Source organism: Strigops habroptila, chromosome 4 (assembly GCF_004027225.2).
Source record: "Strigops habroptila isolate Jane chromosome 4, bStrHab1.2.pri, whole genome shotgun sequence".
Lineage (NCBI taxonomy): Eukaryota > Metazoa > Chordata > Aves > Psittaciformes > Psittacidae > Strigops > Strigops habroptila.
In genome coordinates this window covers 8,929,307-8,955,568 of record NC_046358.1, presented here as the reverse complement: position 1 = coordinate 8,955,568, position 26,262 = coordinate 8,929,307, and the positions used below count along the sequence as shown (strand labels likewise).

Here is a 26,262-nt window from a genome sequence, read left to right as displayed (position 1 = left end):
TTGCATTTTCCACTACGCTGAATGCCAAGATCTCTTTATAGGGATTGGACAGGCCTTCCCTGATGACAGTTATAGGAAATTATGCATGCCAATGGCATTCCCTTGGGAACTTCCCTCTGCAAGTTTTGCTCAGCCCTCACAGCACTGAGGATATATGCACATAAAAGAATCTTCTCTCTTTTTCCTAGTTTGTTGTGCATTTCACAGTATCTTGGACCTAATTCACTGATGAACACAAGAATTCCTTCATAAGCAAAGAGTAGCAGGAAGTGCTTTTTCTACGAGACTATTTTTTTCAAAGAAAGAACAAAATGTATTTGAAAGATATTTTCAGATTTTTCTCTTTCCAAATAATAATTTCAAGCATCCTTTTAGAGTCGTTTCAAATGGGAATTAAGTATTTTAAAGGAACTCCTCAATGCAGATAAAAACAACCTCAACAAACCAAACCAACAGACCCTGCAGAGTGTTATAATCGAAGCATTTCTCATGAAGGATTGATTTGTCACAGATCACACTGGTGGCCATCAGCAGTGTGTGAAGTACTTCAGCAGCCTGGTTCCACCATCTGCCACTTGCTTTGCTCACTTCATGTAGCTCTGATTTCTCCTGCTAATGAACAGCTTGGAAAGGACACTCTTGACTTGAGAAGAGCTCTGTATTGTCATGCTTGCTCCGAAACAGCCGTGCAGGACCATGTTAGAAGAGAGAACTACATGCCAGAAGTAATGAATGCCAAAGCCGGTTGCTTCTGTTCGTGTACAAAAGTTAATAAATAAAATCTTTTCATCCATAACCTGGAAAAACATGTCATAAACTATGGAACAACAGTATAAGAGATCTTAACACTGCTACTGGCTAATGTAAATGCTAAAAGACTTTCCAGCACAATACTGTGTTGTCTTCTCAGCTGAAAATCCTTGGGTCCCTTCCAACCCAAACCATTCTGTGGTTCTATGAAAACTGTTCAAGGAGAAAATTATCCCAATTATCATGAGAAAAGGTGAGGCAACAAAAAGCTGCAATAGCTGTCTCTCTAGAACATGAGCTAAGAGGTGCTTCCTATGCAGGGCAGGGTTCTAAATTTCTATGGTGTGTTCTCCTCTGTGATACCAGGGCAGTAGGATATTCCCTTTCTCTCCGAATTCATTACACATACATGTATAATTCACACATCAATCACATTTCAGAGCATGTGATTCTTATTTGGGTCCTTGGAACCAGAGATAACACATCTACAAATAAACCATCTTTGCTCACCATACTAAGAATAGTGCAGAGAGATTCTTAACAGAATTCCATGCATCTACCCAACACATCCTATGGAGCCAAACAGCAAGTGCTTGACAGACTGCAGGATTTTTAAGTGCACAAACATTTGATTCCATTGAGATTTGATGACCTTGCAATTGACAGCAACCACCACAACAAAGGAAGTCTCAGTCCTGTCACAGGGTATAGATAATGAAATATTTTATTGCCACTTATGCTCCCTGATCACATAAAAGTGATTTAATCACAAAATGTCAGTTTATTATTACTTTTTCAGTAGCGTTTCTCTCAGCTTTGCAGATTTCTGATGAGTAAATTTTGTGCCCTGCCTCCGATGTTCTAATAGTCTTGCAAAAGAAACACATGTAGCAACAAATGACACTGTATTCTCTTAATGTATTTAACTGATGCAAATGAGAGCCGTTACTCTCTTTTTCTTATTACATTGTCAATCACTGAGGAATTAAGGAATAGGAAAGCTGTCACCTTTTAAAAACAACAGAAAGTCTTAGTTGTAGTTAAGATTTTCTTCCAATTCAATTTCGTTTCCTGTAGGTTCTTCTGCAGTCATTGCTAAGGTGCTATAAATAAATTGTCCCTCCTTTCTCCTGGGGAGCCATAAATAAGTTACTGTAAAGTTACTGAGGGTATTTTAAATGTTCCACTTAGAGCAGCTTTGTGAAGCAGGCCAGCCTCCTCCTGACGTTACAGATAAAGGCACCTCAGCTCTCCTGACTCTGCATCATCACATTCTTCATAAATGTAACTGTTCATCATTTTTAGACTTAGAAAAAGTGAAAACCAAGAAATGGGTTTTGTCAGGTCACTCTTTGGCGCATTTGACTGCCACCCAGAAATAGAGCCCTGACTTTGCTTACAGACACGATCGGCATCAGTCCACACGATTCCTTGATTCCTTCAGGCTCTCCCATCATGAGGACATTGTCTCCATTCTTCGCTTTAAAGCTGCACTCTGCCTGCAGCTGGGAATCCCAGCAACACCGATCACTTGCTGTCCTTTCACTGGTCAGTGTGGGAAAATTGGCAACTTCAGCAGTGGAAGACATAACTCCTTCCTCCCAGAGAGAGGGCATGTTAATTCAGCAGCCCTTCCAGGACAAGAGCAATAGGCCATGGCTCAGATAAACATAAATACACATAAACACACCTACCAGCCTGTAAACTGCTTGCATACAGCATTATGAACTGTGTAAGCAAAGGACTCCTACAGTGAAGGCCACCGCAGCACCTTTGCAATAACCATTACTTCATAAAGACATCTGGTCTAGTCTTGTAAAAAGAAACATAAATCCTCAAATAAAAAGCAAAAAGTTAAGCAGAAACCCTAGGGCTCATAATCAAGATCTATTCTCATGTTCCCCAGCATTATAAAAATCAAGAATTTAATGAATTCAAAAATGTTTTTCCATTCACAGTAGTAAATTTCCATTTGTGATCCACATGGACATATCTAGCTTCTGTATCACAAAAACCCCTGTTAAAGAGATTATTCTACAGTTTACTGTATACTGTATTAATGTATAGTGTATAACTGTATTATATAACATGTATTATACAGTATATTGTATAATACAATAAAAGTATATATTACATATTGTTATACATTTACTGTTTCATACAGCTCTGTAGCAATGCAGGTGCAGCTTCACATCTTAGCACCTAACGGTTGGGCTGTATGGAATTCCAGCATCACAAAACTATAGGCTGTGCCTTGGCAGTTTTTAAGTCAAAGAACTTTCAGTACTTAGATTGTACTTCAGGAGCTCTGACAGTTTTTCATTTCTACAATATAAGTTCTGAGCTGAGATGATTTCAGTGTCCAGGTCTTATAAATCAGAGCTGAGGTCAGCACCACCAGCCACGTTCTCATTGGGGAGAGGAAGAATGCCAATGTCCCATAGGTTCGCTGCAGGATATAGCAGGAATAGACCTGCCAGGCCAGGAGGAGTGTCATTGCCAGGTGAACAAGCACAGCCATGATGTGTCGGACCTGACGGATGTGAGAACAGAAGCTGTGGCCCTGGCATCGCAGCAACAGGCACCAGCACAGATAGGCCATCAGTGGCAGGTTGAAAAACAACATCTGAAAAGAAGAGCAGAATAAAATAAGATGATGAGCAAGCCAAGTGTTCTGCGTAACATCCATGAGGGCATAGAAAGGTAAGAGTATAACTGTCCCATTCTAAGGGCTGAGTACAATTCTCAGAGCAGGATGCACTTCCAAGACTCTGCAGCTGATAGAGCAGTAGCTGCCTGTGTCTCAGTCCAGGCCAAGCATTCCTGCCCTCTCCCTTGCTGTGGGAGGTGCTGACATGAATCTGACCTTTCCTGGAGCCAGTTCAGGGAGCTACACATGGCAAAATACTAGCACAGTAAAAAAGGAAGGTCCTTATGACAGTTTAGCTCTGTGACCCAGCCCACTGTGGTCAGGCAAGCATTAGCACTGGCATAAGGGAGGGACCATGAAGGAGGCAACACGAGCTTAGTCTGGCTTAAATGCCAAGGAACTACACCCTCTCTCAGACTAATGGCAGCTGGGAAAACCAGAGGGCAGACAGGTCAGAATGCTGGGAAAACTGGACGCTTGTGTACTTGGAGAGTGACACCTACTGATCTTCATCGGGCAAGGGCTGCCCTGGCCATTCAGTTCCTTTGGCTTAATCACTGCAACCTGTGTGAGCCAAGGACAAAAAATGTAGAGAGGTAGATCTGTAGAGATGGTCTCTAATGCAGACATGCAGGGAGCCCAAGGCAACATCAAATAGAGGAAAAGGGAAGTTTGAGAAAATAATGCACAACCTCCTTCCTTTCTGCCCTTTAAATTTGCAGCAAGTTGAGAAAGAGCTGTTGTAGTCAGGCGTGGCCACTGATCTGCTCCATCCTGCCAAGGCTCCTTTCTTTGTGAAACCATTTAAAAAAATAACAGGAAAAAAAGATTCTCAGAAAAAAGCAGTTTGTCAGCCTTAATTTGTATAAATATGTACCTGTAAAATCCCAACCACAAATGTCAGACTGCCCTGTACGAAGGAACCACCAACGAAGACCCCAAAGGAAAAGCAGACCCCCACATGGCCATCTATCAGTTCACCTACAAACCATGGTCCTGAAAGAGAGGAAACCAAACACAGAGCACCATCAGAATACACAGTATAGACACAGCCTTTCCCACGTGGCGCTTTGTATTCCTGAGCACCAAGTGGTCAGCTGGGGAAAACGACTTCCCTATTGCCTGTCTGCAGTAATAAGCCTGATGTTTTCACCTGCAGCAAAGAGCAATCTGATAAACATTCCCAATGAGTACACCAATGAGTTGTGGCATGCAATGAAATACTTTTAAGTTGGTTTCATCTCTGTGGCCATTTTCAACACCACAGACAACGTTTGCCTTATGAGAGAAGTGCAAAGATGGGTCCTGTCAAACACCAGCCTTTTCCCAGAATTACAGTAAGTCATAAACCATTCCAGCTTGGCTTAGCTCAGAAGTCAAAATGGACAGGTTGCACTGGTATGCACACTATGCTGACAGCCAAAAAAGTAGCTATTTTAGTAACATATTATCAGAGGAGAAATGAGCTAACATTGCTAGCATGGGAGCCCAGATGTCTTTAGTGACATGGCACATGAAATGTACATTCCACATTGTTATTTTACACCCAGGAACAACCAGATCTTACTCAGAGAAGATGTGAAAACTCAATTAAATTTAAAAATAGTCAAATTATTAAATTACTCTGAAAGCAAAGTGAGTTTTTAATTCTAGGGCTCTAAGTTAGGCTCGTCAAATAAACCTTTAGTCTCTTTGGACATTAACTTTTCAAGTTCCACATAGATTTCATAACTTATGTTATGTTTTCCCTATTCTCCATGATGTTGAAAGTCTCATTTTTCATCGGTATCTGATGTGTAATTTAAAAATACTAATTTAAATCCTCCTATACTCTAGGTTACTTACCCAGAATGGTGTATAAATTTAGAAGCAGAATTGAGTAATAGAAGGTGTCTATTTTACTGAAGACATGAAGGGAATACGAGGTCAGAGTAAGTAATCCTGGCTTTTCTACAGAGAGACAACATTTAAGAACATACACTTGATTCAGGTTGCAACACACACACACACATATAAAAATATATATATTTTTGTCTTTCTGAAACAAATCTGCACAATATTTACTCATTCTATTAAATAAATCTAAAAGTAATATTTGGTATGTCTAGAGAACAGATGCAAAGGAATGCATTTCTACTAATACTGTGATAACTGAAAGCAAGGAACTGATAAATATAACAGTCTATGTTTAAAACAGCAGAAGCAGCTGCCATTCTAAATGAGTACACTTACTGTATGTAAATAAAACTGAACGACCATTCTATACCCAGAAAATGAAGTTAGCTAGAACGAAAAACATGGAGAAAGTTAAATGGAAAGTGAGAGAATCAAAACAGTAGCTGTGCAAACCCAAAAAGGCAGGTCAGCATGGACTAGATTAACTGGATTTTCTTTGATTAAATCTACTTAGTGAGATCTGATAGCAACTCAGATAAAATGAAGGCTAGGTGTTAAAATGGCAGCATTCTGACAAGCGTGTGGTATAAGCAAAAAGAACCCAAACCAAAAGCAATATTAATTTTCCAATGAAGCAGACCATAGACTGAGATCAAGAGAGGCTTCATATAAAGGTTAGCTTTTAGAGTTTCACCTACTACGTGGCTGCCCTTCTCACAAAGCATGAACTCCCAGAGGGCAAGCTTGACCTTTGGAAATCAACAGCTCTAACCAAGTTGTTCGCTAATGTGTAAAACATTTGTCACGGTCTACAGGGACCAGGCTGATCACAGAGTGCCAGCTCTTTTCATTTTTAGCTGCTGAATTCCATAAAGGCAACTGCAGTTCTATTCTTCTTTTATGTAAGCAGCTGCTGTAGTTACCTCAGGATGCTGTGTGATTATGAGTATAAAGGAAGAGACATACACTGACATGAATAGGAAGGGAGGTGGCTTCCAGGAAAATCTCATTAGTAAGGTGTGGTTCAAACAACTGTTTAAAGGATAAACACCACAAGCTTAACAGTATTAATTTTCATTTACCAGCTTTATCACAAACTGAATATCAAGTTATGACAGAACTGGTCTTAATACTATTCTGGGAAAGACCCAAGCCTGTTCATGTCCCTTGCAAAGATTAACAAGAATGATTTTGTAGAAGGAAATCTGCTTCTCCACTCAGGTGACACAGAATTCTGTGTCAGCTGAGGTGAAACAAGCACACATGCAGAACTAATACAAAATAAAACATTCCTATCCCTTTGCATTGGGTTCTTCAGTGAGAAAGTTAAAATGAAACCTTTTGACTTCAATTAATTTTACTTCTGTTTATACAAAGATATCTGATCAAGTTTTTAGTTTTTAAGTTACTTTATTTGATATATTGGAGGTTTTCTGGGTCCCCCTAAAAGCAGAACAGCAGCTTCTGAGAACCCAATCAAAGTACTAGATGCAAAATGCACATGGAGATTCACAGTGCCACTACTTAGGTTTTGGGAATAGTAGATCCTCTAAAAACCACAGACAAACACTGGTTCATACCTTTGAGTGCTGGCTTTTGGAGATATCTGAAAATAACAAGCAAGGTGATCTGAATCAGCACAATCAGTCCAAAGAGCACACGAGCCTGAAATGACAGTTTGGACTCTAAGCAAGCCCTGGAGCTGCCTTTGAGCACCGACAGAACGATACAAAGATTTCTAACTGAAACACATATTCAAAGCTTGACGGTGTCATTGAACTAAAAAGTAGAAAGAAGTTTCTAAGTTATTGGACTTGCATCCTAGTGACTTGAGTTCAGTTGGATGGCTGAAAGTGATAGACCCGAATCTTTAAAAAATGGGGTTTGTGAAACACATCCATTGAAACAGTGGAAATACACATCCTATGCAAAACATGTTCTAAGTAAGTGCTGAACTGCACAGAACTGCAGTTCAAGACATTGTAGAGATCAGTTACTAATTAATGAAACTAACATCATAATTTTGAGCCAAGTATGATACTATCTACAGTCATGTGGACTTTCCTACCTTGTTCTGTAAGTACACCTGAACTATTATGACATAACTTCTTTGCATGTACTAACCTGTAACACTTCTGGATATGACCTGGAATTTACAGCAGTCAATGGGAATTTTGCCTTCCTCTTTGATAGAGCTACTTATAATGTCAGCAGCTGATGGGAGACTTTTCAGCATTCTTGCCAGTACACATATTGCAACAGACCACAGTGAAGGTTTCTTTAATGTTTCCCTTTTCTACTATCTCCAGGAGATTCTTTTCCTCCTCTTGCTTGCACAAAATGTGCATATACCTATGCCCCAAAATGGATAATTGTGATTAAATCCATGGAGTCAACTATTTGCATGAACCACTGCTGCACATTCATGTTTGAAGCATACAACTTGAGAAAGGAAACTTGAAATATTTGTGAAATTCCAATGGAGTCGTATTTGGAAAAAGCAAAGTGAATTCAAGTCTATCAGGAATTAGGAAAACACTGCTGCAGTCTCTGAGGAAACCAACCCAGAATGAAAGTTGTTTTGCTGAGAGCACTTACTAGAACATAGTGGTCGGTGAGAAGGATAACAGATGGCCAAAAGTCAAATCTAAGAGAGAGGGTTTCTTCCAGAGCAAATACATGACTCCGCGTGCTAATTCTACCTGAAGCATCCTAGAGTGAAAGAAGAGAGCAATTAGAGACTAGTAGGGCACAAATTATCTGGTTGAAGTTGCTAATTATCATTGCAGCTTTTCTGGGAAGATGCAATTGACGCATGCATGTCTGGCACACTGCTATATGAAATACTTCTACCTACAAAGGATTACTTACTGTCAATTTTGTAGTTCCAAGTAAATCATTGACTATAAGATCATAATCTCGAAGTGCTACATATGAAGGAGCATCTCTCAGTGATTCAGCAATTTGTGGAAGACAGTGACTATTTATTGGCACCACCACCACTGGTTTTCTGAAAGCTCAATTCTAGATACTAGCCCTTCTTAAAATATTTTGAAGCTTTGTTGTGCTGCTTTTCTGGCATATTTGCTAGAAACTGATATTGATACACAACAACAGTGCTACCTTTAGTCAACAGTTTGATATTTCTGCATGTGTAACAGACACCTGTGATGGGTTGACCCTGGTTGGATGCCACGTGCCCACCAAAGCCACTCATGTCCTCAGCTGGACAGGGGAGAGAAAATATCATAAAAGGCTCATGGGTTGAGATAAGGAGAGGGAGAGATCACTCACCAATTACCATCAGAGGCAAAGCAGACTCAACTTGGGGAAATTAGTTTATTACCCATCCAATCAGAGTAGGATAATGAGAAATAAAAACAAATCTTAAAGACACCTTCCCCCTACTGCTCCTTTCTTCCCAGGCTTAACTTTACTCCCAAATTCTCTACCTCCTCCCCACCCAGCAGCACTGCTGTTGTGCAGTAACTTTCCCCCCTTCTTAAATACATTGTCACAGAGGCACTACCAGCACTGCTGATGGCCTTGGCCAGCAGTGAGTCTGTCTTGGAGCCGGCTGGCATTGGCTCTATCAGACATAGAGGAATCTTCTAGCAGCTTCCCACAGAAGCCACTCCTGTAGCCCCCCTGCTACCAAAACCTTGCTATGCAAACCAATACAACACCTTATCTTCCAGTACAAAATAAAAGGTTTATTTATAGTAGAGGATTCAGTGTGTTTAGTGTGATTACAGCTGAGACAATATTTGGACAATCCAAGAAACGATGCACAAATAAGTAGTCATTTTCTCTCTAGGTACCTAACTGAAGTTAATGCCTCATCCTTCCCGCTTTCCAAAAACTACTTGGTTACTAAATGTAATAGTGATTTATGACTGCAGGGGAAATGAAATTCATTGGTTTTAAATCCCATTCAGTTACCTGACAACAAGCATGTATTTGCAAGCCAACTGTTGCTCGGCAGGCCTGTATAACCCTCTTCAAATGTTACTCAGATTTGTGCATGTGTTTTCATCATCATTGAAAACCCCAAAAAGACCCCAGAAAATAAACCATTTTTAAAATGTAGCTTTTGCAGGTAGAGCATCACAGAAATCAATAACAAGCTGGGAGATGGAACACTGCCAGTACAGAAAGGCCATTAGGAAAAAAATGCTTGCTTTTGGTCCTGTGGGAAGTAATGCCCAGCTGGGGTCCACCAAGCAGGACAAAGCTGACTTTGCCATTGCTATTGTACAGATGGACAGAATGTTAGAACAGTCTGACCAAGTTCTTCAAGACCACTTGAAGGTACAAAAATAAAATACAGTACCAAGAACAGAAGCATTCACTGAAAAAACCTATTTTGCACCCAGTAATGTAACATCAGCTAAGCCTGATATTTGAGGAAACAGAAACCGTATTGACTGTCAGCCTGTAAGAAGTAACAAAAAGAACTTCAAACAGATGATCACAGACAGCATTCCAATCTTACAGATCCAGCTCCTTTGCCTTCTGAACTAACATGAGGCTACTTCTTATTTTCCTTGATCAAGCTCAATTGTTTCTTTTTCTAAGGCAACCTTAAAAGTTAATTTTGCCTCTTACTTAAAATAATCTATTTTTGACCAATTACTTGCTCTTCTATCATGCCTTATTATATTTCTGATGAAAAATAAGAATCCTTTCTTTCATTCAGATGCTTTGAATGTTTTTGTGCTCAGCAGTGTTTTATTATTTAATAAATCCTTTTGTTTTTGTAATCAGACAAATATGAAAGGAAGCCTGTATCATCTATTTTGTCCCTAGTTATGTGATGCAGAAGGGTGATGAAGCAGACAGGACAACATAAAAATTCAATACAAAGAATGCCACCAGCTTACCTGGACAGTCACATCTATGTGATGGAACCCTTCACTGTAGTTCTGCGGGCTCCACTTCAGTACATAGAGAGGCCCAGATACCTGATGCGCGTTCCCCAAGTAAACTCCATCTATAGAGACTTTGACGGAGGTAATGACAGAAGGAGAGAAGGCCAGAATTCTAAGGGGTGAATAAACACCAAAATAAACAGATTTTTACAGGTCTTACAGATTTGTCCTTACTTCCTGAAGAGAAGTCCCTAAAGTTTTGAACTCTCCTACTTCGGAGTTCAAAAGAGTTAGAAATTAAACTGATAAAATATCTGGAAGGCTAATGGTGACATGGTAGCTCTTTCCTGCAGTCAAAAAGAGAAGTTTTGTATGGTCTTGTGCAAAAGAATAGGATAGAAAAGTGGGCTGTGGAACAGACAAAAAGTGGCACACATCTTCAGGTCCTGGCAGAAATGATCTTAGAACTATTGCCACCATTAAAACATTTGCTATCACAAATCCTCCTGCATACATACAGACACATAATCAAATAATGTAGATGTCTTCATTAAAAATTGCCAGTCTCTCTCTCTAAAGGCCTTCGGGTTGGGTGTATTTGTTCCCCTCCCTTTTTTATTTCTCTTCCTTTTTGCTAGTCAGAATATAACCTCTCAGTCTTTGTAACTGAATTTATGAGAAATGGAGTGGAACACAAGACAGGTGATACAGATTTGAGATACCAACAAATGGATATCACTTGGAAGTGCTTATATTCAGAGAAACAGTGATATTAATATAGACTCAATATATTGCACGTCCAATTTCTTTCATTTCTGGCAATACAAAAGGCATTCCAGACCATGTTTCAGTCAAATGACAGCACCTCATGTAGTAATGGTGAATGATTCTACTAATTCATCTATTTAGTATAATTATAAGAATGTTCAGATAAGGTTCTAAATAGGAAACTGGGAAGTAGGTAGACTTAGTAGGACACTGCTTCCTAACTGAAAAGTATGACAAACTTCCTTTGCTTGTAATTCTTTGTACGTAATACATGGATATATTTCATGCATATTGGTCTAACAGCAAATGTAAGGTGTTGTAAAGGGCATAGAAATTTGAAAAACAAATAAAAAGATAGAAAAGGTACAAACGGGAAGATGGAAACATTTAAACCTAATATGAAAATTGGCAGACCCTTAAGCTGTTTTAATATATAAGGGATGTAAAACTGAAATCATGGGAGACTAAGAAGTCGAATGCAAATAGAGCAAACACTTGGAAAACTACAGACAAAATCCCCAAATCAGTAGAGGCAACATGACCACGTGAGATAAATAACACAAATCATGTGTTAATCTAACACTACCAGCTTTGGTTACATAAATAAGTTCAATTGACTGCAGGGGAAATAACTGCATAAATAAAATGAACATGAATTTGTACTATATAATCTCCTTTTATCACAGATATGATACAAACTGAGCTCTCAGGAACAATATTCCAGAGAAAAGTGATATCTGAGAACAATGGACACACACACTTAAAAAAAAGGGTTTGTGTATATGCATATATAGATGTACATTATAACCAGGAAAGACCCTGACTGTCATAACATAGTTAAACATTGTAAAATCAGGAGATTACAGGGTACCTGATATGAGTGGAATAAAGAATTTTGGCTAGTGGTTCATGAGCAGAACTGCTGTAAAGGAAGGATTTGGGATTGGTGATGAGGACTACAGGCCATTCTTCAAAAGTAAGATCTGCAAAGCTCAGGAGGTCATGATCAAATGCAAGGATCCGGTACCTATAATGAAAGGAAAACGTTTTGTTAATACAAACTCCTGTGTGCCCAGCTGATTCCCATGCTTCCCAAGTTCCAGAACTTGTTTCATTTACATTCCATTTGTTCTCTTCTGTAGCTGATCCTATCTTAACCTACTCTGCTATATTAACATCTGGTTACCTCTGATCAGCTTCATTTTATTATAAATCACTCAAGCATTACTCAAAATTCCAAATGTGAAGATCTATTGAATTTTGCACATGAATCAGACAGATGAGCAGTATGTTATAGAATTCAAATAAAATGTACATTACTACAGAGTCTGGGTAGGTACTCTAGTTGTGGACAAACACCACTGTGTGCTCTCTTCCTGTAGGCATACAAGTATCTTTATTGGGATTACTGCAGAATAAAAGCTAATATACTACTATACATTCCATGTAGCATTGGACACTTTTTGATACACTGTTAAGGTAATATTTCTCAGGTAGGCTATTTTTGTCTTTTAAATTCTAACAGCTGGTGCAGAGCATGGATATTTTGAAGTAGTGATGTTGAGTTTTATTACAATTTATGTCTCTATGAGAATACTAAGTGCATCCTAAATGGACATTGAGATGTCCTCTTTTTAATTTCTAAATATCAAGAATTAATCTAAAAATTACTCCACTTAATTTATTAGCACACTGTTGGTACAGGGAAAAAAAATCCCAAACTTCTACACAGACAAATTTTTCAAACACATCAATAGTAATAACCAGTCAGGCAGATCTAATGCTTCTTGCAAGTTCTCCAAACAGCATAAAAGGGAATCACAGTATAACCAGTAGGGTCCATATAATAATTTGCCCACTTAGGGTTTACTTACCTCCTATTATCCATCCAGTCTCCCAGTTCAAGTTCCAGAGTGCCGCCACGGTGCTGACTGTGCAAGACTGGCATCAGCCCACCCAGCGTATGGAGATGTCCACATAAATAGGCCGTGGCAGAACTAATAAAAGAACATAAGAATTGTGATTATTTGGATAGGAAGGAAATACCACTGCAGAAAACCTGAAAAGTGACAGACAAGTATGTGAAGAAAGGTAAGAAATGTACTTCAGACTGAAAACATACAGGAAAAACCAGAAAGATCTTACCTCATCAGTGCTCGTATTCCTGGGGCTGGGGAGATGATTGTTGAGGTGGGAAAATGGCCAAACCAGACAGTATGATTGCTGTGCAGACTTTGTGTTGCCATTAAAGATAGTTCTTTCATTTGATTCTGAAACAGGCAGGTGTTTGAAAGACAACCAAACAAAGCTGTTTAACATCCGGGCTACTTGGAAAGAACAGCAAAAGGAAAGCAGAAAGACATTAATGAAGAGAATACTCTCAGTTGCTTCAAGGACCTGGGCATGAACAAAATGTACTACTAGACCTATCCCTAAAACCCAGTGCTGGAAAAAGAAAGTGAAAACAAGACACTCAACATCTTCCTTGCAAGTGAACACAGGAAAAGTGCAATATAAAGAAGGATTTTGGTAAATGATGTTTCTATCTGTTCTGCTGCTTATTTATATAGCCAAGACAACACACTTGAGTTGACTTTACAGACATCTTTACCTTACAATTGTCATCCATATTATCTCTTAAGTTGTTAGATGGCCTTTTATAGGCATGACAGACCGCAAACTGTGCACCATATGCTTCAGTCATTTAATTGGATGAATTAATGATGCTGAATCTTGAAAATATCACTCAGCCTTTGCTGAGCAAAACACTTTATGCAGCAGGTAAAATTCCTCTCCTTTACTTGTCTGGCTTCCACTATTAAATAAGCCACTCACTGTCCAGAGAGAATGCCAATACTAATAGGATCTCGAAGTCTAACAGACTAGGCAGGAGAACTAAAACCGGAAAAGAACTCAAATCCACTTTTTCACCATTTTGCAGATCATCTTTTAGGGTAACCCAGAGAACCACCAACATATTCTTTTCCCTCCTACCTGAAAAGAAACACTGAAGGGCACAAATAAAGGAAACAGAAATAAAGGTATATTCAAAAAGAATGAATCCAGAATACTATTCTGGGTTAATGTAATGGGCTTATCAAGTGAAATGATACTTCACTTGCCTTTATGAATTTGGGCTTTAAGAATATTTTTACCTAAGCTATGCAATCAAATCACTAATACAAATCTAATTTAGTTTTCAAATTCCTGGCAGAGGTTTAATTCTTAAAAGTTACAGGTATCTACCTTCAGTTTTGTGCAAAAATCTGCACAAGATGCTCTCTGGACTCCTGCTGCTGGTAAATAGCAAGCAAACCCATGACTTACTGCAGCCAAGGAGCTCCGACTCAACTGCATTTCTTAGCTTCTCGAGACTTTGTCTGCAAATCTACTGCACCCACTATGGATTACAGTGAACAGTGCGAACAGTACTTGACACTCCTACATCACCTTTTATCTAAGCATCACCAAGCACTTTACAAACACTTCATTAAATGTCCAGCCTTCTTTAGACAAGATTAGAGGGAGAGCTTTTTACTTTTCCCTGAGGTCTTTATCACAGGCAAAACACAACACCTCTTTACCAGCACACAGTAACTTTCTGCCAACACTTCAGAAGAGTATCTCAAGAACAAAATCATATCAATAAACTACAGAGAAAAAAATAAAAGGGAAACAAAACATTATCTATGATGATATGTGGTTTAAACATTGGGATTAATGTTCTTCTCTTCAAACGACACCATGTAATTTTTGTGTTTTCAGAAGATTAGACATCACTTTCATAAATGACACATTTCTTTATAGCATTATCTTTCAAATGATTCCATTGAGAAGTGCAACTCTCTAATCTGTAATAATAACACCACCACCACAAAAAGCATCTAGCAAAGCAAAAAGGAGATGAGAAATGAGAAAGTTTGATTTTGTTTTAAACTTTACGAGTGAGGAAATTAACACGCAAGTCTGGCTAAATGCTAAGGAACTACTGACAGTGTCCTTAAAAGGTCTAATTTGACATTTTCGTACTGAATTATTCAAGAGAGAAAACACAGATACTTTATATGTTAAGTGACAGATTCATTTTTCTAAATAAATGTCCCAAATGCCTAATAACTTAAAAACATAGACTCTTTTAGATGAGCACAAATCTTCCAGACAATTCTTCTTTATAAAAACAACCAACCAACCAACCCCCCCCAAACAAACCATTATAGAAGTAAAGCAGCCAGCAAAATGGAATGCCAAGACTTATAAAATACCGTGTTTAAAATCCCGAAGAAATTATAGGGTCTCTTAGGGCCTGGGCTGAGTGTGGCATCCACACAGATGAATGAATAGTTCCCAAAAGGGGTGGTGTGGATGTAATGGAAAGAGCCATCTTTATGCCAGGCAGAGTATTTCCTGGAATAAAATAAAATGGAAATATTGCTGTTAGAAAAGCTTCACCTGTATAGTATAAATGTAAGATTTCTTGCATTAGATCTAGTTCCACCTTGTTACTGCAGTAAAGGCTCTTCTTAAACATCAATGGCATTGAGACTCCGTACTTCAAACAAGATGCTGTTGGCTAATGAAATATGATCTTGAACCAAGGAAATATTGAACCTTTTCAGTTATTTTCCAGAAGATTCAAACCAGAAACACTACACTACACCAAATCTTATACATAGCAAAGGAGGCAGCATTTCCTTTTGCTTATTGCTCTTTTTCATTTCTTGCTCTTATAGCAAATCTTACCAGTTCTTCTGACACTTGTGGAATGTTATCAGAATTATCCAGTCAAAGAGTAAAAGAGAGCAAAAAGTGTTGCTGCTTTTTTGCATGTCACCTGATGGTAACTAAGCTCTTGAATCTTAATCTTACAACACTCTTAGAGAGACCTGTAGACAGGGAAGGACCCATAAGACATGCCAACTAATTACACCTTTCCCTCCCCCCATGGTTTTATGCTAATATTGGCTATGATAAATACATGCAATAATGAATATATACATTATTTTCTCTTTTTCCACTGACAACAGGTATTTTCAGGTTTTTTTAACTTCTAAAACTGAAGTGATTTTGATACTTTATGCTAGATGTGAATTGCACATATCCTCCATTGGCAAAGACAGATAACATTACAACTAATGGTACCTACTAAATTGCTCAATTAAGAATTAAATTATGTAACTAAATTGTGAGTAAATCTGAGATTAACTAAAACTTGTTATGTTGGGAGGGTGTGTGTGTTTTCCTTTGGGTTTGGGGCTTTTGGGGTGGTGTGATTGGTTTGGTTTTTTTTAACACCCTGCATGATATGTGGAAGCTAAAACATCCCTGAGTTCAGATGGTGATTATAGTCTGAACACAGCCATCCAGAAAGCAGTTCATATCACTGCTCCTCCACCAGTCAGAATAAACAGCGAAATTGCCAGAAAGGTTGACCCGAAGCCAATATATTAAAAACAAGTTTCATATATAAATCAATACTTCCAATGCCATAAAGACCCTTTCACAATATTTATTTTTTTGAAGGTAATGTTACTATTGTGAACATCATGAACTTCAATAAGGAAACTGGAAGCTCAGGGTCATAACCTAACATTTCTGTCTTTAGTGCCACTTAGAGTATGTGTAACCCTCTGCTCACGCTGTGGGCATAAAACAGGAACCTATGTCTTTGTGTAAAAATCTTATTCTATTTCAATGCAACTGCTGCCTTCTTTAATTTTAATACATAATGAACACCAGAATATGGTGTTGAATAACTGTTTTCCTTATGCTGTGTTTTTATATCTGCAAGCTACAGCACTCTAAGGTGTACAGCAAAGAATGAATTATTTGTTCAGGAGTCACATGAAGGCAAGCAGGTAGTGCCTTACTGTTGCTCACACAAAAAAGTCCCAACCAAACAAAAGAACCCCAAAACTTGCCCTTTTGACTGTTTAACTTCACAGGAGTGGAGGAGAAGAAAAGGCCTCCACAAGACTCCCTTTTGCTTTACCATCTCCTTTCTCTCTTCCTAGAGTGTGGTATATTTATCAAAACATTTCTCACTCTTTATATTTTATTAATGCATTACATTAGTAAATTCTCCCTGTAAAGATAGTTCTGCCTTTAGTGCCTTTCTTCAGTCTTAGAAAGCATGATAAATCTCATTAAGGTTTCTTTATTTTGCTATGATGACAGTCTATAATGAAGCAAAACCAACATAAGAACACATTTGTTTAGCAAGAGACTGTTAATTATTAAGCAAAGACTTTCACCTGACTCAGAATTTCACTCAGAAATTCTTTGGTTGGCTAAACTGCTTTGAAATTTCACCCTAATCGTTTGAATCCATACTGCTATTGTTACCATAAAAGTTGGTCGGAGAAACTCTCTAAGACTCAATCTGGACTTTCAGAAAGCAGGTTGCTTTATTGCAGCACTGGGCGCACATGCGAATAGCTTCGCAGAGGTGAGCGCACCCGTTACTTGCCAGCAGCAGCTGTATATTTAGCATGCTCATGCATATTTACAGTGTTCCCAGGAATTAATTCTAATATTTGCATCCTAATTAAGCATGCACTTTCTTGCTGAGTGGGGGTCTCTGGTGGTCACTGACAGTCTTCCTCACTGTGTTTACTGAATGACCTCAGTGCTTGCGCATGCTCGCAAGGTCCTAGTGCTGAGTTAGCAGTTGGTGTGTCCTTGCTTCTGTTCTGTTCCAGTCTCACTCCATGTTGGGTACCACTCTATCTTGGAGGCTGGCTCCCTTGGTCTTATTTACTGTCTCCTCAGTTGTTATCAGTAAGTCCTGTGATGTTCCTTCCCCTGTCAGCCAAACATTCCTTTCTCTCTACATGTTAGTAAGTTTGAAAAGTTTGGTCTATTCTACTATGTTAAAGGTACACACACTATTGTTAGTTTAAAATTTAAGCCTACACTAACAGTGCATCTTCAGTGTGGACTAGAGGCAGGTGATCCATGCATCTTTCCAAACAGCAAGCTTGTCCAGGCCAAGCAACAATTCAGGGATGATGAGGCAAATTCACCGGTGCTGCATCTTCCCATGTGTGTCACTAGGATTTCTGATAGCAGCCATAAACTAGAGTGGAAGACTGATAATAGATTGTCATGTAGCCACAACTGTGGCAAAAGATACAGATGTGCACTGCACTAGCGCATCCAAAAGCCTTGTTAGCACCCTACATTCATGCCTTCATGGTAAATCCACATGCGAATTCCATGTTCTCCTGAAAATGCAGCTGCTGTAGGATCCTATCCCACAGAATTTATAGGAGAACATATCTGCTCGAATATCAGATGTTTAATCTGTCTTCTTATTGCAAAGTGGATGGCTTAAGAGCCTGTATTAAAGTCAAGTTTAGATTTCCAAGTCCTCTTCCAGTTCCAAAGAGTCAAAGCCAAAAGCACCACCAAAATTACCAAACAAGATTTTGTGTTCAGACGTGAAGGGCACAAAGTTAAACACAAGTTACAACTGCGGTTACCTTTAGAATGTGCAAGCAAAATAGCCAGCTGAAGAAAGGGAAGTTTCCTCACCTATCTTCACATTAAAATCTCAAGTGTGCTCCTCAAGAACATTTGGGCACCCATCATCATCATCTGCCTTCTTCCTGCTCTACTTTCAGTTTTCTAAAATGGCTTGGAAAAAATTCAGACCCATATGACATGAAAAGCCCTCTTGGGCATGCAGAAAGAACATTTGAAAAGCGAAGTATTCTCTTGCTTTCTTTTTCTTTTATTCATATATTTTGAGGAGGAAAAGCGTTCTCTGGGAACACTGGTTTTTCAGAAATATATCATATAAGTGCCCTGAGGAAACCAAACACAACACAGAACATTTCCTAGGCACAGGCAGATTTATAGTATATTCAACTACAAAACAGAGAGGGATAAGAGCTAAGAAGAAGTCTGTGCAAAGAATGCTCTATTTTTTCAGTCTAGTCTAGTCTACTAACTAACTGGCAATGGAAACAATGGAGGGAATAGCAAATATGATCCTGGACTATAGGAAAGTCAGTGAAAAAAGCATATATGTGAAACTGAAAAGAATATTGTTTAGTGAGTTTGATCTTCAATATAATGGTAAATAAAAGTACCTGTAGTAATTCTGAACGCTATTCAGGTGTGGAATATTGAATGAATCTGTAAGGGAGAGAAAAAAGGAAATGAAGATCAAATTGATCAGTGACCTCTGTATTTTATTTCTTAATGTTGAAATAAAGCTGTCTCAGCAGGCGCAGGATATACTTGCTGCAGTAGACCTAAAAGCAAGAACAGTTTTCTCATTTAAGTTTCAATTCAAAGATAAAGTTGTTTTGGGAATTTAAATGGTCATTTAGCGGCTAAAAGCTAACCACATGTTTCTACATTGGCCATAAAGCTTTTTGGACTAAGTAAGACCTAACTCATGCAAGGAAAATAAAGTAGCAATAGCGTCAGAGAAAAGTGTGTGTAAAACAGACAGAAACTTAGGGAGGTTTCTCCTGCAGCTGGAGTCCATCATTAAAGCTGGTAATAGTAAAGCTGGTAACAGAGGCCTGATAGGGAAATGGGAGTAAAATGTCATATCTGGACCGTATATAACAACACATGCACTTTTTTTTCCCCAGTGCTAGGCTTTCTAGTTTTGCCTTCTTGTAACAGCTGGCTTATATAGCCTAAAAGGTTGTTAGCTTATGTTTGACTACTTAGAATGTAGCAACAACTAGGATGTGTACAAACTTCTATGAGTTCTTTCTGTTCAGAAGAAACCAATTTTCCTTTAAATGCCGAATGTGTGATACTTTTAAACTTACACCTGTGGGAGGAGGTCTATGAAAAGTAAATTTAAACCATTTCTTCAGTAGGGTAAGGTTACAGTTTGCCCTTCAATTAAAAAAGGGAGTATATAAGCTAATGACCTGGAAAAGAACATCTGAAGCTCTGTTCTACCATTTGAAAGGCAAAAGCAATAAATGAGACTCCTTCTTCCCTGGTACTAAAATTCCAGAAAGTACCTCTAAACAAAGTGTGCCCTCAGTGAAGCAAACATGTAGATAGCACGTCCTTCTACTGATTCATAGCCACCACTAATGTGCTAAGTACTATATTCTTTAGATTCTTTCCATTTTACCTCTATATTCTAACTTATCTAAATCAGCTCTGTAATCTCAGGAAAGAAAGAGATGTTTCTTTTCCTTCTTACCGTGATTCCCTTTAATGTCTATCCACTTGGTTTTTTCCATGACCCTCGATCTTTTCAGGATTGACTGGTAGGTTTTCCATTCTACTTCAACCTGCTCAGATCCCAGTTTATCTCTTGTCTTCGCATCTGTCAGGTCACCTGAAAGCGTACAAAAGCAAGGCTTATACAAATACTGTAACTAGGCAAGCATGCCATCTGTGTGTCCTAGAGGAAGCGCATCAAACACTCCTGTCATCTGGTATGAGAGGTTACCACAAGGGTAAATACCTTCTAATGTAGATGTGGCAGCCTGTTGAAACACCTAATAGACACATCACTGCAGCACTTTCACTAATGCCATGCCAAAGTAAAGAAAATTACGACATATTCATTATACCTGAAGATTGTAGTCATAGAAGCTTTAACTTTGCACCTTCTATATCCCCTCAAGCTCCAACTAGAGTTCGAACCATTCCCAGCTCTGTTCAGACAGCAATGCCTTCCTGCATTGCTAGTTAAAAGATGAATGTTAACTGTTTCTGAACTCTTAACTTAAAAAGCAAGCAGCAGATAGGTAACTGCCTGTAGAAACAATAGTCCAGGTCAAGGATTAAGATTCTAAAGTCTCGCATATAGTAACGGCTCAAAGTCGTCTTTTTTACTTTGCTTGCCAAAACTTAATCCATTTCAATAGCAAGCTATCAAATGGAATGGCAAGGCTTGTTTCACCTGTCTTGATCCGATAAGTTCAAACAGAAACCAGCAATGAAATCTTACATTAATTCATAGGTGAATTTCATACAGATGAGCAGGGATTGTTCTGAGAGAGGAACTGGCTCTTAACAACTCATCAGACATTGATCTCTTCTGTAATTTCAAATACAAAGACTGATGTAGAGTCACTACCAGGACAAGAAGGAAGGGAGCTACTAGGAAGGACTAAGGTGTAGCAACAAGTATTGGAAAAACAATAGCTATTTTGCATAATTATGTAGGTTACATGTAATACACACTAAACTCACTGTCAGACTCATTGAACAAAAACTAATTTTCTTGAGTTGCAAAGTTATTGTCTTCTGCTTCTAGCAGTCTATCTGCAGCTGAAACTTCATTGCCATTGCTTAAGATACCTTAAGGCTTTAAAGTTCTCTCTTGAGATCCTAGAGTTTTGCTTGTTTGCTCTTCCTTTGACAGCACATTCAGCAGGAAATCCACGTGTTGAATTGCTTACCTGTCGCTAGAACAAGTGCTGGCTGAATTATATCAATTGTTTCAGAACAGAATTTTTCAAAGTCAGGAGCTCGTTTGGGATCCCGAAATCTACTGATATGAATATCTGACACCTGCAAAAGAGAAAAATTAAACACTATCCCAAGCAGAGGGTTATTGCTGCCCAGTTTGTTCTGCAAACAAATGCAACATAAGAGCAGTCATAGTGATTCATATCAGTATATGAGATACAGGAAAAACCAGAAATGGATGATTAGGGAAGAAAAAAAGCTGAGCAAACATATAATATTGCATCTCTAACCCCTAAAATCATATTTACATTGAGAAAATCTCTTTCAATCTAAGGTCATACAGTAAGACGAGGAAATACTTAGCTATCTACAGCAAGTTTTGGTGGCTCTAAGTGGCCTGTTGACTTTCAAATTCTGTGAGCTTCTGGTACAACACAGTGATCTTGCTGCAACGGAGAATACTAAGTAGTTCTGCAAAGCAAGACTATGTTAAAGTTACCTAGGACTTGAAGCATATTGATAACTAATTTTGTACCTGGTGTGACATATCCAGTAGCTGGGTGGAAGGACTTAAAACATTCTACCGCTGTGTTTTAATGAAGCTAATGGGTGTGTTTAGAGCCTATTCCATGTGCCTCCATGAACACACAGATTGTCCAAGAGACGATGATACCACTTGCACATAACTGCAAAAGGTGCTGTTCATTTCTGAACAGTCAAAGCCCTCACAACAGAAGATACCTACAGGGAGGGATGGGGAGAATAAAAAAGGTAAGATTTTTTCTGTTGTTGTTGTGAATATTGTGGGTTTTCAGGTATGTTCGAAGTAAATCTTGGGTGAATGCTTTCAATTCTACCTGCCATTCCATTTCAATGAATTAATAACTTATCCTCCTCAGTTTAGACAAATTTGACACTCAGAAAACAGTGAGCACATGCTCATGGCCATCTGATGAGATCACTGACTGAGAAAGAAAAACATTAACTTTTACATTCAATTTAATAAACCTGGATCTTTTCCCACTCTGAGAAAACTAGATAAAATACCTTGGAGACAAAATGCCTTGGCTTCTACTTATTCAGTCATTTGAATATGTAGGAAGCATTGCCTGAAAACAGTTTTTTAACTCTGCTTAGGAAAATTCCCCATTTGCTTATACGTAACTTTTGCCTATATCAGAATTGGATGCTAAAAAAGGTAAACCCTTTCAGACATAACTTCATTTTTATTGATATATTCAAGCTAGCATGAATCAAAAAGCACAGTAAAACTACCTCAATACATTAAACCTAATTTAACCATTTGCAAGGATAAAACGTCTTATTTTGCTTCTCCTCAGCCTGTGGATTTGCAATTCATCTATCTATCTCAGCAATCAAACAGAGAAATTAAAAACTTCTATTTTTGCTGTTTCCAGATTCTTGAGCAAAAGTCTTACAAGTCTTTCTACCAGTAACTATGGAGAATGTAAATTCCCAACTTTTTAGCAGTCAGTGTTTGGGAAGCCTGATTTCCTACAAAGATCTTCCCTCTTTTTTCTCCTACTATGATACAAGCTTAAGATCTACAAAAGGCCCTATCCAGTCACCTAGGTTAAGACCTATGAAGCCACCAGGGAGCCCCAAGCCCGTTTCCCACCACATCATCAGGCACAACGCTGGATTTAGTGCTTGATTAATTTCCAAGTTGGGTCTATGATAAAGCATCTGTTAAAGGGCAGATCTGAAAGAGAACGTAACCACTTGAAAGTAAAGCCAAGTCTCAAATTAGCTGCACTGTGACCTATCCCTGGGAGAACTCCACTTGAAGTAACACAACCAGAGAGAACTTGGGAGAAGCAGCATGGAGCTGTGCACGCTGCTTGTCAGCATAGCTTTGCAGCTGCTGTATGCTGCTGTAGACAACTCTCTTCAAGATAGCAACTCAAGATAGGGGCTTTATCTACATTAATTCAAGCATATCTCTCATCTTGAAATCTATCCTGCACTAAAGATAAGCCCTAAGACACTTAAGGAAAAATTACTGAAAAAACCTGACATTGAAAATACATAGCAATTGGAGAGAACAAAAGGACTAATAATACACTTGGTTTATGCACCAAGAGCACAGCCTGCAGCGAGTACATTTAAGCAAAGTGTCCTTGGGTTTGAGAATAAAGGCAAAATAGTAAAAGCAGCCTATTTGTTAGAAGGAACTGTATGCAACCCCTGTGACATCTCAGGCGTCGATTACCTGCAAATATACGCACAGCTTGCGGTCAGTTATACACTAAGTGCTGCAGGAATGCTCTGCGGGGAAGAGTCAGAAGAGAGGCCACAGGCGCACCCAAACATGACAGTTTACTTCCAAGACTATGCCAAGTTAATTTGTATTTACGTTCAACCTGGAAAGAAAGCTGTGCGCATTTAACCTAACGCACATCACTCTTACACTGGCCCAATACCTTCTATTGCTGAACATCTGTATGACTATTTTCTCAGGCACACAACTTTCCTGAGTTTTGGAAGAGGACAGGGACAGACATTATCTACTATCCCAGTAGATAATACCGGACCGGGTACCGAGGCAGTGTATAGGATAGTGTAATAACTAGGTGAGCTTTAATTACTCGCTTCTACCACGCACGTCTTGTCTTTTGGGTATTCTGACTGAACACCTGTAACTTCGACTTGACACTGAGCCTCCGCGACAGCAAAGGGGGACATTTACCGGCAGAAGGTGCCAGAGCCTCTCGCCCCCCCCTCGCCGCAGCCCGATGGGCCCCGAAAGGCGGGGAGCGGCCCCGGCCCGGCCCCACTCACCTGCACCACCCACAGCAGGTTGGCGGCCTCCGCCCCGGGGGCGGGCCGGGGGTCCCGCCAGCGCTGCCCCGCCGCGGGCGTTGGCGCCCCCGAAGGCACGTACCAATCCAGCAGCAGCGCCACGGCGGCCGCCGCCAGCAGCCCCGCGGCCAGCTTCAGCATCCTGCGCCGCCCCGCCACCATGCGCCCGCCCCGGCGGACCCTCCTGCCCGCCGCCGGGCAGCGCCGCCGGCTTCAGCACTTCCGCGTCGCGGCCCACCCCCCGGCTCGGCTTATCGGGCCGCCCCTGCCTCTCCTCTGTGGTTGGCCCGGAGGACCGATGGCAGCGCTGGCGGCGGGCGGGAGCTCCCCTCCTTCGGCGGGATCTGCCTGGAGCGGCCTGCCCCCGGGGTGCCTGTTAAACGCCTCGGCTAAAACGCTACAGGCCGAAACGTTTCCTGGAACGCGCGGCCTGCCGTAGTCCCTAAACCGTCTTGGCGATGTGGGGGAAGCATGTGCCCTAAGGAGGTCTCGGGCCGTTTCTTTGGTCGGCTGGAACAAAACCCAGGCATACGAAGAGACCAGTGCCTCATCCTGCTCTCTTCCAAGTACAGCACACTGACACTCACTCTTTTTTTCCTGTCAGTACTTGTAATTTTACCTGCTCATAAATCTAGGCAATTGACCTTTCTTGTTTTGTTTTGGTTTTTTGCTCCAGACATAATTTAGAAGTCTTTTCTTGGTCTTCCAAACATATTTTTTTTGCCCCATATGCACCATTCTAAACCTTACTATAGCAACTGTAGAGTTTCATAATCGGTAAGTTATTCTTTGCTACCAACTCTGCTTTCCTAACTGCTGCCACATCTACTGTTGAGATGTTTTGCTTACCATCTTAAAGCTGAAAAAGCTTCTGTCACGTTACACCACTGTTTTCTTTGATATTAAATGTAGTATTTATTCTCAAATTTACAGATAGAAGTTTTGAAATCAATATTACTTAATTTTCATTGTCTTTTCTTATATAATTTGTCATAGGACAAAGATTTAATTTTTAGCATTGCTCAGGAGAAACTTCCCAGTTAGACTGGATTACATCCTTTCTCAGATGTTCTTGTTAATTTAGCTGCTCTTTGTGGGACTTGATTTATGTTAGCTTTGGTTTTTTATCTGCCTTACGTCTTGCTTGTCTGCTTCTTACTTTCCCCAAAGAACACCCCAAACAACCATTTTTAAACCAACAGCGATCAGCAGTCCGGTAATCCTGGGGAGCAATCCTGAAAACTGGGGTTTGCTCAGTTTCTTCCTGCAGCTGTACCAGTTTATTTTAGCTCTAGCAGGACTGCTAAGCTTTGCTAAGCTTCAGCATTTTGTCTCTATTAAAAATTATCTGAATTCCTGTTTTGTTCTTCTTATTTCCCCTATATTACTTTAGTAGCCATGGAGATCTTGGTGTTTTGTGCCATTTCTGCCTGCGTAGTGCTGCCAACTTGTTTTGTCAGAGGTTTGCTGCCACTTATTTTGCCATCTCCCAGCTTATGTGGGTTCCGAATCTTTCTCTTTTTTGGTAGTATTTTGTTTTATAAGTCTATGCAATTGTTCAGCTAAAGCAGCTGGTTTACAGTAGCATAACTTCTTCTAAAAGTCCCACAGTAAAGCAAAACCATCCTGGTTGCTCAGCTAAAAGATATGGCCACACAAGAAAGACACTTGTGTCACAGTGAGGGGACTGCAGGCAGCCCTCCCCCTTCTTGGGTGTGTTTGTTGCTCTCTTTGAACCACAGCCTTGCTTCTCTTGCTCAACTGCATCAGAAGCTGGATTATATTATATTACTGTTTATGTCAAGATATGAGGAGGACTCCAGTAATCACAGTCTAAACTCGGCTGTTGTGCAAACAATGCTTCTGGTTAGTGGTCAGCCATGATACCAGAAAGAATGGAGCACAAAGGTGCAACGTGCACCGACAAAACTAGATAAAGCTTTGAAGCAATTATTAAGTGGCTTAATAGCAAAATAGACTTGTGCCTAAACCTGTCTCAGTGATTTTAAGTGGCAGATTTCAATGAGGTAAGTCTGCAGCGACTTTTTAAGATGAAGATGAGTGATAGCTACTACGGAAGAGTTACAGTGGGATGTTCTGAAG

General features: G+C 39.6%; 1 protein-coding gene across 3 annotated transcripts; it reads right to left on the bottom strand.

Moving 5' to 3' along the window:
- Positions 1-1,456: 1,456 nt before the first annotated feature.
- On the bottom strand, positions 1,457-25,756 carry TMEM62 (transmembrane protein 62). Of its 3 annotated transcripts, XM_030483051.1 has the most exons (15): positions 24,139-25,756; positions 21,327-21,438; positions 20,117-20,254; positions 19,029-19,074; positions 15,198-15,339; positions 13,081-13,205; positions 12,810-12,932; positions 11,807-11,962; positions 10,180-10,339; positions 7,895-8,008; positions 6,877-6,961; positions 5,246-5,350; positions 4,278-4,396; positions 4,093-4,190; positions 1,457-3,376 (listed from the first exon to the last, which is right to left on the bottom strand). In XM_030483051.1, the coding sequence occupies exons 1-15, from the start codon at positions 24,319-24,321 to the stop codon at positions 3,352-3,354; spliced, it is 1,731 nt and encodes a 576-aa protein (XP_030338911.1). In that variant the 5' UTR covers positions 24,322-25,756; the 3' UTR covers positions 1,457-3,351. The 3 variants fall into 3 exon arrangements, with proteins under 3 accessions (XP_030338911.1, XP_030338909.1, XP_030338912.1); XM_030483049.2 differs by lacking the exon at positions 4,093-4,190 and having other exon boundaries at positions 24,139-25,755; XM_030483052.1 differs by lacking the exons at positions 4,093-4,190; positions 24,139-25,756 and having other exon boundaries at positions 13,081-13,259.
- Positions 25,757-26,262: the final 506 nt, after the last annotated feature.